We start from the raw sequence: 19,290 nt of genomic DNA on the forward strand, positions 1-19,290 counted from the left end.
CTCATCTTTGTGCATTGTGGTGAAACAATTGAAACATATACTCACACACTTAAAAATTCTTAGATGAATAATATTTGGTTTTTGACTAAAACCAATCGTATAATGGAGAATTTATAATAACTCGTTTGGCCTGATGCATGCAAATGCTACTGCATCCAAAATGGTATGTCATCAAATAGAAATTGGGAGTTTAAATTTAATAAGTAATGGCCTTGCAATCAATTGAAAGTGTTTAATAAATTATTCTACTAGACCATTTTACATATGAATATAAGCAACATGTTCTTCAATAGTTATTCTAATTAATATGCAATATTAAAGGCTTGAGATGTAAATTCACTAACATTATCAAGACGAATTGTCTTGATTACATAATCAGAAAAATGTGCTTCCAAATAAATGATTTGGGCAATTAATCTTGCAAATGTCAAATTACAAGTTGATAACAAATACACATTTACCATTCAGTCCATGCATCAATTAAAACTGTAAAATATCTCAATTAGATTATGAATTCATATATAACCCTAAATATGTTTCAAAATGTAAGAAATTCGATCTGAACTTTAGTTAGTGGTAGCCTTATAATTTAGTTACCTTGAGAGCAAGCAGTACATGAGTGGTTTATTAGATTGAAAAATCTTTTAGTTTTTCAATGAATGATCATATTAATTTTCAATAATTTTTTGCATCATTATTGATTCAAGATAGTCTAATCTGTTATACCAAATATTAAAATAACTAGTAAACTTCTAGTTTACAATGGATTTCAATTATTTTAATATTTATGTAGTTTAATCTAGAGAATAAAGTAAGTAATTTTGTTTTCAACACACATTTCCTACTTGAGATAATAAATGTAATATAGAGGTATTAAGTATTTTTTTTCATTTTTTGTCTCAATATGATATCTATTTAGACTAATTTCTTTAAAACTTAATAAACTTCATTAAGATTTAATTGAAAATAATACATCTTCTACAATAAACTTTATTCCTCAAAGTAGTAAAATATTAGTTCTTTCGAAGCCTTCCATTAATCTCGCACTACCAGATATTGTGTTGACATCAATTTTTCTGTTGTCAAGTGAAAAATATTTCTTGTTGTTAAATATGGTATGCATTGTAGCAATGTCGGCTAGACATATAATTACATCATAGATCTTAGATCCAACAAGATAAATATCCATATTTTTTTCAATTAAATAAAATATATACAATAGAAAATTTACAAGTTGACATGAAAGAACATTAAATACATAATTAAAGCACACAATAAAAACATATCATTTAAATACAATATAAACATATTAAAGCATCTTCATAATACGGTTATACTAAAATATACCAATTACTATTAAGTTCATTATTGGATATTTTCATTACCAATTAAATGATTAATTCCTTTTTCAGGACAAGAATATCAACAATGGATATTTTTATTACCAATCATATAATCAATTCTTCTCCCAGGGTGGACAAATATCTTGTGTGCTATATCAATTTGGTTATGGTTAAAATCATTATAAGATGTTTTAGCTTTCAGTGATGCTTAATAAAATTCAAGACGTATAACAACTACGTGACTAATGGTCTTTCATGCCACATAAATGATAATACATTTTCTATATTCTTTTTATTCTTTTCATTTTTATCTTTTTATTATTCATTTACTTCTGGTGGATTGAAAGTATTCATCCCATTTTTGGTAAGTTATAAGTATCCATCCACTTTTGGTGGGTGATCCATTTATGATAGGTTATCCACTTTTAGTGAATTATCCATTTTTAATGAGTTAGTAGATTAAAGCATCTATCCACTTCTTATGGTAAAATTATCTACTCATTTTTTGTGGTAAAATTATTCTTAGATTCTTATGGTAAAATTATTCTTAAAATTAAAATAGTGATAGTGTAAATTATTATGACGATAATAATTATTAAATGATATTGCATTTATTTCAAGGAATATATGGATTTATGATTATGACTATAATTATTAAATGTTGTCATATTCACTTCAGAAAATGGATGGATTTATAATTTTTTATTAGAAGCTCCTTTGTCGCATTGACTTAGAGAATGAATATTCATGATTTTTTATTAATAGCTATATAATAGCAAATTTACTTTTCAATTAAGGAACAAAATATAATATATACTGCGTGATATCAAATTTCATATTAAGATTGATTTTAAAGAAATGAAAATACTAAAGAGATATCAAATCACTTACCAAATAATATCAACAATTATCTGATTTGCTAGAATTAGAAATCAAAACCCAATCTTTGAAAACCTTTTGAAGTTTGAAGATGATGAAAATAAAATAATACAAAAAACTTGAGAAATTAGAGAATCATGTTCATAATGTGTTATGAAATATAATTGAAAGAACAACTATAAGAGAAATATAAGAGAAAGTATTTAATTTTTTTTTTAAAAGTATTTAGATAAAGTAAGAAGATCTTATTCAAATGAATATTTACAAATAAATTGAGGGACCTATTTATGGGCAAACAACCCTTGAATCATAATCTTAATCTAATTCTATCTGTTGAGCTGTTGAATTATAACATAATGAACATTCACACATTTATTCATAACAATGACTACTTGTTTTTCTTTAATTTTTCCTTGTTTTCTTTTTTTTTCTTCTCTTTCCTTTTTCATTTTTAATACAAAAAAAAAGTTAAAAAAATTTTGTTGGGATTGTAATTGCTTGACACTTGTCATGCAATATTACGGCTCCAATTACAATCCCTAAAGGACCCAACTTTTATACTAAGTAGTAATAATAGGTTATACTATTATTTTAATCAACCTATTTAAATAAATATAGAAAACATATTACATTTTGTAATGTAAAGCATATTTAAAAGGAAATTAGCTTTCTTTAAAAGAAAATAAAAAAATTATCATCAATTATAACATGTAATTATGCTGACTGAACATTAATTATATATTGGACCGAGACAAATTTAGACAATTTTATCAATATTCTGATAGGAATAAAATTTCGTTTGTTACTTGGCAAAAAAAGAAACTCCAAGTGGGCCAGTTTGCGGCCCATTTGTAGTCGTCATCTTGGCTGATTGCTGGGCAATCAAGATTCAGAATCTGTACTATGCTGCATAAAACGTGCTTCTCTCTGCGCCCGAAGTTAAACTTGAAAGCGCACCGTTTCAAGTTTCAAGCTCAGCTTAAACCCTAGGTACTCTCTCTACCTATACATATCATTTTTTTTTTCTGTTAAGTACTGTTACGTCGGGTCTGTTTGATTGCTGAGGAATCTGAGCAAATGGAAAGGAAAGAAAAAGTCAAAATTGAGGTTTTGTTTTAGTTTGGGAAAGTTTCCTTTATCAACCCACTGGTTTATGCGGGTATGAACGTGTCTGTAATTCTGTTTATTAGCATGTAATTTCAGCCTGTTCATTTCCATATATATAATTTTGCTTTTATTTGATTATATGTCTGGTGCCTTTTTTTATCTGCCCATTGATTTTTTTTTTATCAGCAAATTTGATAATTGATAAAGGCGTTTATCAGTAAATTTGCTTTTGTTTACACTGCTCGCCATTTCCCATTGGTTGGAACCAATTTGGACTCTAAAGAAAACCGGTTGCTTTGACTTGTTAGGTACTGATTTTAGTCAGAATGGGGATTAGGTGTACTGCTTGTTCTTTCTTGTTTGTAATGTGTACTCTTACAATTTTAAACAGTTGAATTTAATCAACTTGTTTCAATGGTAGGTGCACATATCCCCCTGCTCAAAGGGCTGGGTCCAAATCCCCTTCCCCTTTCGAACTTCTTCCAGCAAATTAATGAATTTGACAAGTTTCCTTTTAGGTTTTTATGATTGAGAGTTATTGGATGCTGTTAAAATCTTGAATGAGTTTTGAATGATAGCGAACAATATTTTGTTAGCATTTGAAACAATAAGATTCATGCTGTTACTTAAACACTTGAGTTGATTGTGAACTATGTTCTGAGAAGCATATGAAATTTCACAGTGTGAAAATTTGACCTCATTGAAAGCCTCTGAAAAGTGGCAACTATATCAGTAATATAATGGGGCTTCTTTCTTGTGGAAGGTCTTTGTTTTTCATGTTACAGGTTCTCTTATATTAGCTCTCTTTTTACCAGCTCAAGGTCCACTAGCCAATCCCATCTAAGAAAAAACGCCCTTTAAATGTTGGCTTTGAAGAAGCGATTTGTTACCAAGCTGTCTTTTTGGGAATAATGAGAGAAACATATCGATCAATTCTGATTCTTCCTTTTTTTATTCAAGCTTTAGTAATAACTCTGTTTTTGCTTGAAATCTTGTAGCCTTTAAAATCCTTCAATAAGATTGTAAGTTGAGAAGAAATGAAGATTGATTGCTCAACAAATTCTTTTATCTGCTTTCCTTTCTATCATCAGTAGTTGGCAGTTTTATAACCCCTCTTTTTCGTTTACAACTGACAGTATCAGTAATTTCTCAACCTTGACTACTTCTAGATACAACATGCATATGCCTGGGGCAGTAGGAAGTTGTTGAGAGTACAGGATGAGTACAAAGGTTGACCATACATCTGCCGTTGAACCTCACAGTGTCAACATGTCTGCAACAACTACCTCATCCACAGCATCAACTACTGGCCCAAAGGTCTCAATGTTTGCTGCAAAGACTGGCTTTGTTATACCAAAAAATAAATTGTCGGGTTCATTGGTTCCTATCTTCCGAGGAGGTAAAAAACCAGGAGTAAATGACACTGCCACTGAAGATAATTTGAACCAGGTTCAGAGGAAAACAAAATGGGGCCCTGACCTGACACAGGATGCTGCTGTCATAAAGGGGAGAGCCTTAGCTTATCAGGTATTTGTACAATTCTATGCAAATGCCCTTTTAGAGTCAGTTTGTTTTTCTGATGCTAATTATTATCTTAAAGAAATTTCTTTCAACTTATTTCTTTCTCTATTGAGCTTTTGAGTGTCAAATGTTAGAAGTTCTTTCATCTAGTTTAAAATATCTTGAGTAGTGAGTTGGAGGCATTTGTAGCCCCGATTGTGGGAGGAATATTTATATTGCTCAATGTGGTGGCAATTGAACATTTCCCTTTTCCCATTGGGTGCTAAAATGTCAGTGTCTTCTGTGTGATTTCCTAGCATGGAAACTTCACATTCCAGGTGCCATTAAGTGATATTACTGCCTCTGTGGTGGTCCAAATTTTGAGCAGACTCGGGTGGATCAGATCGTGCAGCAGCTGAAATCAGGAAATCTGGATGTTGGGGATCATGAAGACTCACCATTAGATGCTCAGAATTTGGTTAAAAAATCTTCTGATATTCAACTTGATAGTGAGGTATAGATACAGCTAATATTTTATCTCTGTTAATATCTTTTTATTGTATTGATTTATGGGGCATTTTATGTTTGCATCTTACGTAGAATTTGTGAATGTAGAAGTTAGAACTTTTGGAGATTGAAAGACGGGAAGCGATCGGTAAGTTTGACAGCTTTGTCCCATTGATACTTTTTTTCTCTCTTCTCCATTTGGTTCAGTTTTTATCCATGCTTTTGTTGGACTTCCAGGTGAAATACTAAAGTTAAATCCAAGTTACAAAGCACCGGCGGATTATAAACCTTTATTGAAAGAGGCAGTAGTTCCTATCCCTGTAAGTCCATTTTTATACTGACATACTACTGCATCTGGTTCTCTTATGTCACCCTTTTCCTGCATTTTTTATTGTCCTGCTGAAAGAAACAATATATTTAAGTAATTAATGGCAGTTTTGCGGATGAAAGTTTTATTGAAAACTTTGTTCGGTTTGGCATGTTTAATTTTTTCTTTCTAGTAAGCAGCACTTTTAGTACATAATAAGGTTCACATTCTTTGTTTCTGCATTTGGATTCCATACCACATCCTCTGTGATCTGAAGATCCCTCTCTATATCACCAGCCTGTTGGAGTGGAATCGGTCGGGTCAAATAGAATTAAATATAATTTGACTGATTTGGTTTTGAAAACTTGTAACTCAGAATATTTCCCTTTGAAATATATCGTGGTTACGCATTATAAAGTATGACAGAAGAATTAAGTATTATTGTTTTAAACTACAGGATATCTGATGATCAGTGATGACTTAGTGATATGTGGTCCTAGGAAAAGCTAAATAGTTAAAGATACACTACTCACACTAGGGGAGCATTTGGTTTACGGCATCTTGGATGTTCCTTGGGAATAGATTCCTCCCATAAAGATTCCGAAGTCAACTTGACAGTAATATGTCTTGCTTGTGTTTCATTCACATACTTGGAATATAATAGTACCTTGTTTGATTAATTGGGAATATACATTCTTATCATTTTACTAAAATGCCCTCCAATAATAAAGTAATAAAATGAACTTATATAAATGCAATTCTTTATAAAATTAAACATATTGGAATCATAACCAAGCAAATTGAAGACAACATATGAACAATAAAGCCTTTTTATCACTATATAAAGGCATAACTACTTATAATGAGTATAATCACATGCATTCAGTGTTAAATATTCTAGAACATTTCTTAATTTTGCTAATAAGAACTAAGTTTCCATATTTGGATACTAGCAAGCCAATTACATTGAACGAAGTTTGTCCTATAGAAAAAGTTGCCCAAATTTACAACCGTATTTTTTTTCTTAAACATATCATTTTCCAACATATAAGGAAGTTGCCCATAATGTGTTCTTGTTATAGGAGGAATCATCTACATACTTGTTAATGATATCATTTCAATTTTTTGAGATACTTGTTGTTTTGTCTCATATAAGTTCCAATATTCTAGAAATGTAGCTTCTGCAACCCTTTGATCCTTATACATCTTATGGTGGTGACACAGTGAGTTAGCATGAAAACAAAGGCTAGCACTTAACTAAGCCTTTAAGGTTAATAACTAAGTTTCAAATACTGAAACTTAAACTCAAGTTTGAAAGAACTCAGTAATGATATTCAATGATTCAAAAAACTAAGCCTCAGGGTCCTATTTATAGCATTATAGGCCCAAATCTTAATAAAACTCTACCTTGGATTGTCTAGTACAACTAGAGTAGTTAACAAGAGATTTAAATCAAACAAATGTTCTACTCCTAATTAAAATATGATTATCCTAAAATTCAAATACAGGTAAATTAAATAAAAGGGAAATTCTATTATTCTTATAATTCTTATGTAGGACTCCTAACTAAACAAGGAAAATATTAAAATTATGAACATGCCCATTTATGACTTTTGGGCTTTTGGTTTTGGCTTCTGACGCTCAGTCTGCTCTAAAAAATTATCTACCAGACGTTCTACGTTAGGTGGGCACTATTATAAATCAAAACTTAAATATATGTTCCATCATTGTCACTAACCTTCTACTAGTAATATTGGGTGCATCCCTTTCAACGACTTAAATCATACAATCTACTAGTGCACTTTCTTCCTCAAGTGTTCATACTTTCTTATGAGTTGTCATTTCTATATTATTATGCAGTTCACAGAATTAATATATGTGTGCACAATTGTTGAACATAGAGATTATATGCTAGAGACAAGCAACTTACAAGGAAATTCCCTTTTATTTCAGTATGCAAATAGAGACAAGCAAGCTTAGAAGAAACTCACAAATATATGCTAGAGACAAGCAAACTGCTATGTAGTTCTTAGTAAGATATTAGTAGTTGCTCTGTGGATGTCTTATTTGCTTATGCCATCATATTGGTAAACTGTAGCCGAGAATCACGTGGTCATTGACCTAAGACCAATTGGTGATTGCTAGCTGTGAAGCTGGCTGATAAACTGGGAAAAATCAATTCTCTTGTTTAGGCAACTTGTAGGGCTGTCTTGAGACAAGATTATTTGGCTACTTGTTCTGTGAAATAGTGGTTGGCTCAGCAGTTTGGAAAACTTAAGAGCAGTGAAAGTATTTTTAAGCCTTGTGAGTTTAGGGTTTTTTGGCTGAAGAAATAAGACATTGGGGTTCCTTCTTCCTTTTTGTTTATCTCAAGCACTTAGAGCAAACATATTCTGTGAAGAATGAGAGGTGTAGAGAACATGAACAAATTATTGGAAAAGAAGCTCATTCTAAGCTTGAGGAATTGACCACTCGGATGATTTTCTTATTTAGGCAATCCAGCTGTGAAATGCTAAATTATTCACAGATAAGGTTGATAGTTGATTGCATCACACAATCACAAGAGCAGTGATGATGCTGGAAAATCTAAAGCAACTGAAGTTGACAATTTAAGGTAATTATAAACTAAATCCTAAGGACTATTATATATGCTAAATATCAAATATAACCCTAATTAATACTTGAAAAATAAAGAAAACACTAATTATTAATTAATATAAAATAGCCTAAATAAGAGAGACTAGGTTTAGTATTTAAACGATTAGAAAACAATAACAATGAACAAAGCCTTTCCCCTCTACATGAGGTTTCTTACATGGATTGCCACTGTGCTCTATTTAGGTTCGTATCATGAGTAAGGTCAGTGAAAGCAAGAAGGCCCCTTTTTTTTAATAGTTTTTGCTCATGTTTCAATTATCAGAAATTTATATTCCACCCAGGGGCAAGGGGGTTGGAAGGGGCCTTGGGCGGCTTTTGAATCCTGTGGTACTATGGTAGTTTTTGTCAACCAAAAAAGGTTAATTTTAATTTTGCACCCCTCCCCCACCACCCTGCTCCACCCCCCAAAATAAATATTGTATCATCACCCCCTTTTATGATAATTTGTACCAATTGGTTAAGAAATTTATTGTTTACCAACTTTTTAGTTCTAACCTCATTTTTTATACTATTTTTCATCTATACACAATTATACTTGGTTTTTAACTCCCTCAATTATGAACTTACCTTTACAACTAATTGGATGAATATGTTACATTAATTATTACATCTAAGATTCTACATTAACTTTAAAAAATTTAATTGCTATATTTTGCATACAAAATCAATTGGACATGTAACTTTCTTTTTCTTCTTTTATTTCCCATCACTCCTTTAGTTTCTTAAAACTTTTGCAAATTCTATCCTTCCTTGGAAGAAAAATATTAGTTAAACTTTAATTTTTTTTCAGTCCTTTATATATGCAATATTGACTAGTCCCTTTGTACCAAATTGAATTGCCACTTTAATTTGTTTTGGTCAAACAAAAATAACTTTGACCATTATTTATTATAATTTTATTTGTAGTTACAATTTTAAAAAATAAGTTTTGAAAAATCCTAAACTCAAAATTTTCAAATCTTATTTTTTGAAAATTTAATTCCACATAGTATCAAAGTTGGTTAAGTTTGATCGGGAAAAACGAAGTGGACGTTCTTTTTTACTTGTCAAAAGATTCTATATCTTTAATTTAATCACATTACTATTTCATTTGAATTCAGTATTACAGTTTTACGATTTTTTTTGTTAAAGAGGTTTCCTTTATTTTGTTTAACTCTTAATTCAATTATATTTAAATATATAGGTTATGTTAATTTATCCCCCCCTTTCCCCCAAAAGTGAAAAATTCTGGCTGCATTCCTGATTGCCCCTACTATGTTGTTAGTTCCTTTTATGTGGAAAGTTGCATAGTCTGACACTTTCAACCTTAATAAATTAATGGTAGTATCATATTATATTATCAACTGGAACCTGGTGTATTAAGGTGTCAATTGCTCCAAAAATAAAAGAAACCTGACCTCTTTAATTGCTTTAATGGATTAGCAATTGTTATGGAAACCTCCAAATTTGTTTTGATTTTTGTTGCAAAACTATTCTCTCTCTGAATATAAATAAACTCCTTCCATCCTTTCCTCTATGTACATCAAACGCTTGAATATTATGATAATATATTACTTTTGCAGGTGAAAGAATATCCTGGATACAATTTTGCTGGTCTAATATTTGGTCCTGGAAGTGATACTAAGAAGCGGCTGGAAAAGGTAAGTATTTGGTTTGTGCTGTTTTGTGTGATTGGTGCCAATATATTATTAAGGTCATTGAGCCCAATAAAAGATCTCTCTCTCTCTCTCTATGCAGACATGTATGTGGTCATACATGTGTATATATGTATGTACATATATATGATATGCTCTTCATGAGGAGAAAATTTATAATTAACCTTTTAACTTGCATATCAGGAAACTGGAGCTAAAGTACAAGTGCACGGCATTAAAGCAAATACTAGACAGAAGGTAATTCTTTCAGCTAAGAGAAAATAGCTCTATCTAGTTTGAATATATGCTTCAAGAATTATTGAATGAGTCATTATTGACTTTATATCTACTCTTTCGTTGTCAGGTTGAAATTTCTTCACCTGATGGTAATGAAGCCCAGGATGCTTATGAAGAGTTGTATGTTCATCTATCAGCTGATACCTTTGAGAAAGTTGATGGAGCAGTTGCATTGATTGAGTTGCTAGTTAGTTCAATATCAGTGAGTTTTATCACTCTAAATTCAAGAAAAACTCTCCAAGAAATAGAAAAAAGGAGATGATGATGAAGAAATGATATTTATTTACTGTTTCTGCTTATGTGTGGTTTTGTTTATTGTTTCTCTGTTTATGCTGTTGTTCCCGCTGTTCTTAGTATTGCTACTGAATTATGGAAATAACTATTCATATCTTTTCTGCAGGAAACTTTGGGAACTAGTTTGGTGCCTACTTCAGTATCGGGGAATAATGTGAATGTTCTTAATCAAGCCCTGGACATAGCTGTTTCTTGTGCAACTGATAGTGCTTTAAATCAGGAAGTGCCGCAACTTACACAAGCTTCTCTGCAAGGTCAGTTTCAATACCACAATTCATGGTTCCCAGCCAGTCCTACACCACTGAATTTTACAGCACCAATTTTCAACAGTCCTGTATCTGCACAGTCCTCACCTTCAAGCCTGCCTTCACTCTTTGGGCCTCGACCAGCTTCTGCAGCTGGATACAACTCAATTCTTCAAAACTCATCCTTTATTTCATCCAGCCCACAGCTGCCAAGACAAGTATTATCACAGCCATATACGCCTCAGATGCATCCTTTGGTTCATCCTGGCCCTCCTAGAAATCTTCTTCTCTCGAATCCAAATCCTGCATCAGCTCAACCTAGCGTTTTATCTTCACTACCATTTTCTGGAAGCCAACCCCAAGCTCTAGGGCTACTCCCTAGCACAAGGCCATCAATGCCTTTGTTTCCCCAAACTGCATCTACTGTTTCATCAAGACCACTACAAGACCAGCTGGAGGTACCTGCAAGAAGCTCCACAGGCTGGTCAGGCCCTTCTGCTTCCCTAGGTTTGAACAATGTTGGGCAACTGGCTCCACCAGTAGTTCTTTCCCAGTTGCCTCATCCTGTTGTTCCACAACCAGTTGTGGCATCCAGTTCCGCTGCCCCTCAAAACATGTCAGTAACTTTTGCAACAGGGCAATCTGGTCCTCAATTAACCAGTGTACCTATTAACCATCCTTCCATGTCTTTTGCTCCTGGTCCTCCACTAGGGTCTTCCCCTGCAATATCTGCCCCTTTACGTCCAACAGCAGCACCTCTACCTATGCCTGTACCAACACAAATGCGATCCTCTTCGCCTGTCATTTCCATGGCACCATCACCAAGTCCATCCATAAATCCAGTGATGGCATCTAGACCAATTCTCTCACCAGTTCCATCCACATCATTATCACCATCCCTACCAGGAGGAATTTCAGGAAATATGGCAAATTTTACTTCCATAAATCAACCTGCAAATATAGCTCCAAGGCCACTACATGCAAGTTCTGGTGATTTCACTTTTCAATCTCAACAAGCACAGGTTCCACCCTCGCCAATGGTCCCAAGGCCAGGCAGTCGGGCAGCAAATCCACATGCTCTACCCCCTAGATCAGCGGTTCAACAGCAAGCACCTACAGCACCATCTTTCCAGTTTGGTGTGCCCAATTCTACTCCCCATCCTGTGATGCAAGTGTTTCCCAGACCACAGAGTGGCAACCAGATGGGTTTGACACAAACTGGCATATCTTCTTCACTGCTCAGTGCTAACCCAAACGTCATGTCTGCTCCACCCAGACCTCCAGCATTCCCAAACACTGGCCCTGTTGCAACTGGATTGAGAAACTTTGTTCCATCTCCCCAAACACCCAATATGGCTGGTCCCTTTCCTTCCAGGCCAGGGCATCCTTTGCAACTTCAACAACACTACCCAGCTCTGCCAACTAGGCCAGGAAATTTCATGTCTCCAAACCCAGGATTTGCTGGCGGTGTTTTTCTGCATTCTAATAGGCCTGCGTCTGGACATGCTACGGGACACCAAGTTTATGATCCATTTGCTCCCACATCAGTTCCTCTCGTATCTCAACAGCAGGGAGGTGGTAAGGCAAAAGCAAGAAAACAGGAAAGTGATCCCGAGTACGAAGATTTGATGGCTTCAGTAGGAGTAAAGTAGTAAACCATTTTGATCAATTTGTTATGACAGCAACAATCCGGAAATGAAATTTCAAAGGTTTCTAGAAATTAATTTAGCCTTTTTGTTTGGAGATGTACAATATCCGGAAAAAAATAAGGAAAGAAGTTCGTTTCTGCTTGATTGCTGATTTTATATGCATCTAATCTGAGTCTGACTGCCTGGGTATGTTTAGGTTTTAGGAAAGAAACGAGATTTTATAGTTTTGCAATTAAAAAGGTAGTGGCAGGCTGTTCCAAGGTCCTCAACTATGTCCTTGAAATTGTCAACTGGTTTTGGTTGAGATTGAGGATAACCTTCTTCTATTGTTTCAGGATCAACTTTTGAGAAACTACTATATCTAGGAATTAGACAATTCCTAAGATTTTGCTATTACCACTGTCTAGGTTGACAAGTTTTTGATTCCAAAATGAAAGTAAGAATCTTTCTAAGGGAAACTCAATACTTGGGGTATCTATTAATTCTTTTTTTTTTTTTTCATTGTAGAGGGCCATTTAAAGAAAAAAAAAATCATCCATAATAGCTGCTTAGTCATAGAAAAAAAGAAAACACAATGCCTAAATACCTTTTGAATTCAATTTATACTTCCTAAAACTAAGATTGGGACTTTATAGAGTCAATTATTTTTAAGACAATAAAATCAAACAACCTAAAAAATTCATCAGAATGAAAAAGGAAAAAGTTGTGACAACTCAAAATGGAAAGAACACACAAAAATCCAACGAATCCAAGTCACATTCACAAGAAGGCTCACAACCCAAAACGCTGAGTTGAACCCATGGAGAGGAAAAATGAAAAAGAGAGAAAAACCCCAAAGGAACATTCAAGAAAGAGGTACGACGAAATCCCACAAAGACCCCTTGAAAAAAAGAGAGAAACCCCAAAACACCCGCCGAGATTGTCTACAAAATCCAAAACGCCCATAGGTTTTGCCCAAATTACCAAAGCACACCAGCCTTCTCTTTAAAACTTAGCAATCAATTTACGGTGCCAGGTGTCGTGTTCTGAAGGTGCTTTCAAGGTTAAAATCATTGTACGTTAATTATGACTTGATAAATAAAGAAAAAAATCAGCTTAAATAATGATAAATAACAAAGATAGATATCTTAAGTTAACATAATTAAATAAAAACCTGTTTGGTCTTCCATGAGGAGTGTTATTCGAGTAAAACTGTTTCTAAAGGGTTATAAATAAAAGCAAAGATTGTAAGAATATTTAAGTAGTAGAAAACTATTTGATGCTATTTTTGTTTAGTTTTAATTAAATAAAAAAAATAAAAGACTCAACCTTTTAGACTAAATCATAAGTTTTTAAGTGAAAAAAAAAATAGAATTAGAAACAACAAAACAAATAAAATCAATAGAAATATTAGATCAAATAAAAAAGATTTTTTCTATAATTTTATTAATGATTGAAAACTAAAGTAAAAATGTTTAAAATTTTCATTAAATATTTATTAAAAAATTTCGTCTAAAAATCACCTATACTTCCCACCTAAGTTAAAAGGTTTAAAATATTGAAAATCAAACATCTTGCAATAGTAACAAAAAAAAATTCTTTGATAAGTTGGTTTAGTAACTAGTATCGAATCCCATTGTGTTCAACAGCTGCATTATCAAAAAGCTAAAATAAAATAAGAAAAACAGCAGCAACAAAAAATTCAACCATAAATATAAAGCACTGTTAACCATGATCTAGTGTCAAGGGCGTAGATCTCAACTTAAAAGACTAGTTTAATGGGTGAGATTACCATCCTCTTTTTAAACCTAAGATCATTCCAGAACCCACGCCATGTCGGGCTTAGAATTTCTTCCATGTGATAGCTAATCCTTGAGTCCTCGTTAGGGGATCCTCACCACCATGTGCGTTCTGAGACATAGTGTCCTTGAGCCACACGATAGTATCCTCAAAGTGGCTCGATGCCCCTTGTGACATCAACCTAGAAAACTAATACATTAGCTAGGGTGATCATCCTTCTATTTTAATGTAAAATCACTCTGGTACACATTTGTTAGCTCAATAGCATTCAAATCAATTTTATGTTTAGAAATAACAAAAATAAAAATGATCAAAATTTATCTAAGTTTTGGAATATCAAGTTTTTAAATCTCCAAATGATGTCAAATGAGTTTAAAAAAGAAAAACAATTGAAAAGACTTTGGAAAACATATTCTGGTCCAAATCTATTAATACATATTCTTGAAAAAAGTCAAAACCTGAAAACTCAAACTCAATCTATCGATACATTAACAAATGTGTCGATAGAAATGCAACAAAATACCTATTACCTTAAAAGTATCGATGTATAGACAAATGTATTATATATTTTAAGTAAGATGTCAAAACCCTTGTAGGCAAGTTCAAATTTATCGATATATGTACAAATATATTTATACATCTCAGTGAGAATTCAAAAATAAAAGAAGAAATGTATTGATACATTCACATATGTTTCGATACAATATAGTTGTTGGAGCCTTGAATGAAGAGAAGAACGGCTACTTTTATATTAAATGCATACCCAACTACCCTTGAAGCTTTAGCAACTATAAATGCAAACTTTTTTAGCATTTATGAAGGTTGGAAGACTTCAAAACACAACTCAAAAAAAAGAATTAGCCAAAACTCATTCAAAACCCATTGTGCTCTTTTTTGAATCTTTAAAGTCTTTTAGTTTAGCATTTATTGGGCTCTCACCTTTTCATTAAACACTATACCAAACTTGCTATTCAGCCTTTAAAAGGCATATCGACTGCACCTATACTTTTCTTATTATACTTACTTAAGTGGTTATACCTTAACCAATATAAAAGGTAAAATGGTCGTGCTCTAACCATAAAAAAACAATGTATTGAAAGGTTGTGCTTGATCCACAAAAGGCATTGTATTGAACTTTGATCAATAGTAAATTTTTAAACTCTTTAGTAAATCTAAGGGAGAGAACGTAGGCAAGGATGCCAAACCTATATAAAATATTTGTGTTAGTTTTTTCATTCTCACTTTTACTTGCAATTTAAATTTCTCTTATTCACTAACAGTTCAACTACTTTGTTTGTTTTCAAATTGAGCATTTAAATTAAAACGAGGATTCCACCTTCTTGAAACAAAATTGAAAAGGATTTTTTAAAAAATTTCAAAACAATCCAATTCACTCCCCTTTTGGATTTATTCACATTGAGCTTATTGAACTAACAACATTCAATATGAAAACTCTACACACACTTATACCACATGATAGCTCTCTCAACTAATCCTTTGCACTCATATTAAAGAAACCCATAAAATCATGTGGGGTCTAAGTCATAATGTCCCTATACCCACATAATAATACACTTGAAGTGACTTTGATACTACTTGTCATGGATTTAGGTCTCAACCTAAAAGATTATTGAGTGAGATAATCATTTCTCTATTTAAGTCTAAGATCACACTTACACAGTTAATGTGAGACTTAGTGTCATAAATTACCCTTTGTTGCTTAAGTATGCGATAGTCAATGTGACGTTTGAGTGGATGCTTTCATGCAAGCCAGCCAATAACTCGTTTATATCTGAACAAACATCAACTATAGCCACAAATTAGAGTAAAGGCAACACACATTGAAATTATAGGGCATGTCGAATGCCATATACGCAATCACTAGAGTCACATAAAGAAAAATATTTTATTAATATGAAAATAAGTACAAAGGGACCAAGACAAGCCATCGTTGGGCCATAAGGGTAGTTTTTGATGATTGGCTACAAACATACTTTTACCAGTAAGGTAGCCCAACAAGCCGCCAACTGCTCACCCCCTATATAGAGTTTACAAGGATTTACAAGTATTTCACCAATAACTATTATAATGTTTGAAAGGGGGACAACTCCCTTGAAAGTACAAAAGACTTAATCCCTTATGTAATTCTACCTTGTCATAGCCTTATATAAAATTGATTAATGACATCCTCTTTCACTCAATCTGTCAATGTCTTCATTGATTGGTTGGCTTGGAATTCTTCAATCTTCCACTTGGAGGCACAGAGATCGACTTCTTTCTCCCAAGTGATTTCATTTTTCCGTAGACCTTCTTATTTCACTAAATACTCCTATATTGGTCGTCGGTTGATTACGGTTATCCTCTCGGCAAGAATCTCCTCTTCTCAACGTTGTGATGGTGGCTTAGTGGTAATGGTTGCTCTCGTAACTTGACTCATACTTCCATTTGTTGGATCTGTATGGAACGACTTTAGGTTGTTGACTTAAAACACTGAATGCACTTTCATCCACTTAGATGGATCAATCCTGTAACACCCCGTACCCTCGTATAAGAGCCAATAAGATCTCATCGATTAGATAAAGGGTTGATGGATGTAAATTTAAGTACGAAAGAATGGTGATAGGCGAAAGGAATATTTTAGAATAAAATATTTTGTACACGGGGACATGATAATTAAATAATAATAACTTATCGAGGATGAATTAGCAAGATAAAAAAGCAATTCTGAAGTGAACCGAGATAAAGTGAGATATTTTGGATCCCGACGAGACAAGTTGAAAATTTTGAATTAAAATAATATTTTATTAATAAAATAATATTAAAATATTAATATTTTATCTGTCGTTAAAGTTAGTCATGAAGAAGAAGTATATAATTAATTTAAGTGGGGGAGAAGAAGTAAGAATGAATTTTGAAGAAAAACGACTTTAGTGGGGTCCTCGTGCCTTTATTAAATAGAGCACGAGCGGGTAAGTATATATTTAAATATTATGGTGATGCATTGATGAGGTGCAAACCTTATATTATATTTGTACACATGTAAAGGAAAGAAACTAGAAGGAAATTGGAGATTAAGAAATTTTGGAAGGACTAAATTGTGAAGAATGAAAAGTTTTGAGGGTCATAGGGAAAACAAAGAAAAGATTGAGGACTCATTTGCAAATTCTAATATTAGAAGTTAAATGGGAGTTTACTAACCAAAGAAAGTTAAATTATGAGGAATATGGGATATACATGTAAAAGTTACTATTATATACAAATTATGGTGTGAAAAAAGTAAAGTTAGTGGGGGACATGTGGGACCCCACCATGTGATAGTTGATTAAAAAGAAAAGAATAAAGAGTATTAAAGTGGAAGAAAATCATGGTTTGGCAAAGATAGCCCATGGTAAATAAAGTAAGGGTGGAAATGTGAGTTGAAAGAAAAAGAAAGAATAATTTGGTTGCATGAAATTTCATTGGTCTTGAAGGAGGTCAAATAGGATCCAAGAGTGGAAAAATGCATAAAATCTTATAGGTTCATGGGATGGCAAAGGCTATATTGGTAAGGAACAATATGCATGAAACAATATTGGGTGATAAAGTGGCCAAATGAGTGGATGACAAGTGGACCTTAAAGAAGATGAAATGAAATGCAAATTGAAATGAAATGAAAGGAAATGATGCCATTTCCTTGGGCAATCCGCCCAGAGTAAAGAAAGAAATGGAATGGAGACTATTTTCACTTTGCTTTGTCCACCACTTGAGAGGAAGAGAGAAAAGAGAAAAAAAAGAAACATGCAAAGGAAGGCTAAGCTTTTAGGAGAAAAATGTGGAGAAATCAAGTGAGTTTCATGGGAGATCCGTCCATTTAGAAGAGAATGAAGAAAGAATGGCTTGGTGAGGCTTCCAACCGAGAAAAAAAAAACAAACAGTGAGTGCAAAGGCAAGCTAAGTGAAATTTCAGTTTGGGGGAGCCAAAGGAAACCGAGAGGTTTTCCCCCCCACCCACACTCCATTGATGAAGTTAAAGGAGATTTGGTGATTCGGTTTAAAAATTCCAAGGTAAGGAACGTAGTAACTATCATTTTGTTTAAGATGCATGTCTTTGAACCGATTATAATGTGAGGTTTTTCTTGTTGTATCAAGGATCTACAAAGATTCAAAGAACCCGATGCATGCATGTGGATTAATCTTGGAATGCATGTTGATTTTGGAGCTAGACAAGCTATGGGTAAATTTTTTAGTCTTGAAATTACAAGTAAACAAGGAAAATAATATGTATATTGATTGCCTTTGTTTGTGGTAGCAATGGTGACTATGGATGTGAGGAAATTGTGAACTATATGTGTGGAACTAAAGCTAAAACTGAAAGGTAAGCATACAATGGGATTGCATGGTGTTGTGTTGGCATTGGTTAATTGACAGTATATGGATTACATGTTAAATGATTGTGAGTAAAGGTTAATGAAAACTATGAGATTAGGTTACGGAATTATTGATTGATGTGCTGCCATGTATGTGAATAAATTAAGTGTATTGAGTTTATATGGTTGATAGGAAATGTATGAATCAAGAAAATGTGCTGTGGTGGCATGCCGAAAGAGGTAACGGGTAACCGGCAAGTGAAATTAGCTAGATACGCGCCCGAATCAATAGTGATGTAGTATCCGCTATTGTACGTTAGTAAATATTGATGGTTTTCCTAAGTATAGTTGTGAATAGCATGAGCTGTTAGCCTTGTTAGGCAATTTCAAATGGATTTACAACAATTTATATATTGCTATTGTGGAAAGCATGAGCTAGTAGAAACTATAGGAAGTTTATGGGTGCAAATTGTTTGAAAGGAGTTTTGGACATAACTATAGATAAACCATATATGTAAAAAGCTTTCGAAACTAGGAAACAAGCTTTTCACAATGTTTGTATCAAAATTTGTGCCTTGTGTTTTTGTGTGATATGCATAGTTGAGAGCATTTGTTAAATGATTTAAAATGCAAAGTTTTAAGCTTCAGTTTTATTTCAATTTTTGTACAAGTGATTACACCATACCATTTAACTTGAAAAGTAATTTCAAAGGGGTTATTAAACCTTGATTTGAAAGGATTAAAA

General features: G+C 33.1%; 1 protein-coding gene and 1 long non-coding RNA gene across 5 annotated transcripts in view; both read left to right on the forward strand.

Annotated features, from left to right (window-relative positions):
* Positions 1–3,109: 3,109 nt before the first annotated feature.
* Positions 3,110–12,665, forward strand: LOC110412345 (RNA-binding KH domain-containing protein). 4 transcript variants are annotated; one of them, XM_089782972.1, is made up of 9 exons: positions 3,110–3,212; positions 4,499–4,856; positions 5,218–5,343; positions 5,445–5,484; positions 5,574–5,656; positions 9,864–9,941; positions 10,140–10,193; positions 10,300–10,434; positions 10,633–12,664. In XM_089782972.1, exons 2-9 carry the CDS (start codon positions 4,548–4,550, stop codon positions 12,421–12,423), a joined length of 2,616 nt encoding a protein of 871 aa, XP_089639098.1. In that variant the 5' UTR covers positions 3,110–3,212; positions 4,499–4,547; the 3' UTR covers positions 12,424–12,664. The 4 variants fall into 4 exon arrangements, with proteins under 4 accessions (XP_089639098.1, XP_021278549.1, XP_089639099.1 ...); XM_021422874.2 differs by having other exon boundaries at positions 3,124–3,212; positions 4,466–4,856; positions 10,633–12,665; XM_089782973.1 differs by lacking the exon at positions 3,110–3,212 and adding an exon at positions 3,233–3,381 and having other exon boundaries at positions 10,633–12,665.
* A 5,276-nt stretch (positions 12,666–17,941) lies between these two features.
* The window catches only part of LOC110412656 (uncharacterized), a 2,419-nt gene continuing 1,070 nt past the window's right edge, over positions 17,942–19,290 (forward strand). Inside the window, exons 1-2 of the long non-coding RNA XR_002444876.2 lie at positions 17,942–18,243; positions 18,328–18,553. This is a non-coding gene — a long non-coding RNA (uncharacterized LOC110412656). The remainder of the gene's footprint in view (positions 18,244–18,327; positions 18,554–19,290) is intronic.

Source organism: Theobroma umbraticum, unplaced genomic scaffold (genome assembly GCF_002168275.2).
Source record: "Theobroma umbraticum cultivar Fairchild unplaced genomic scaffold, ASM216827v3 scaffold_95.0, whole genome shotgun sequence".
NCBI lineage: Eukaryota > Viridiplantae > Streptophyta > Magnoliopsida > Malvales > Malvaceae > Theobroma > Theobroma umbraticum.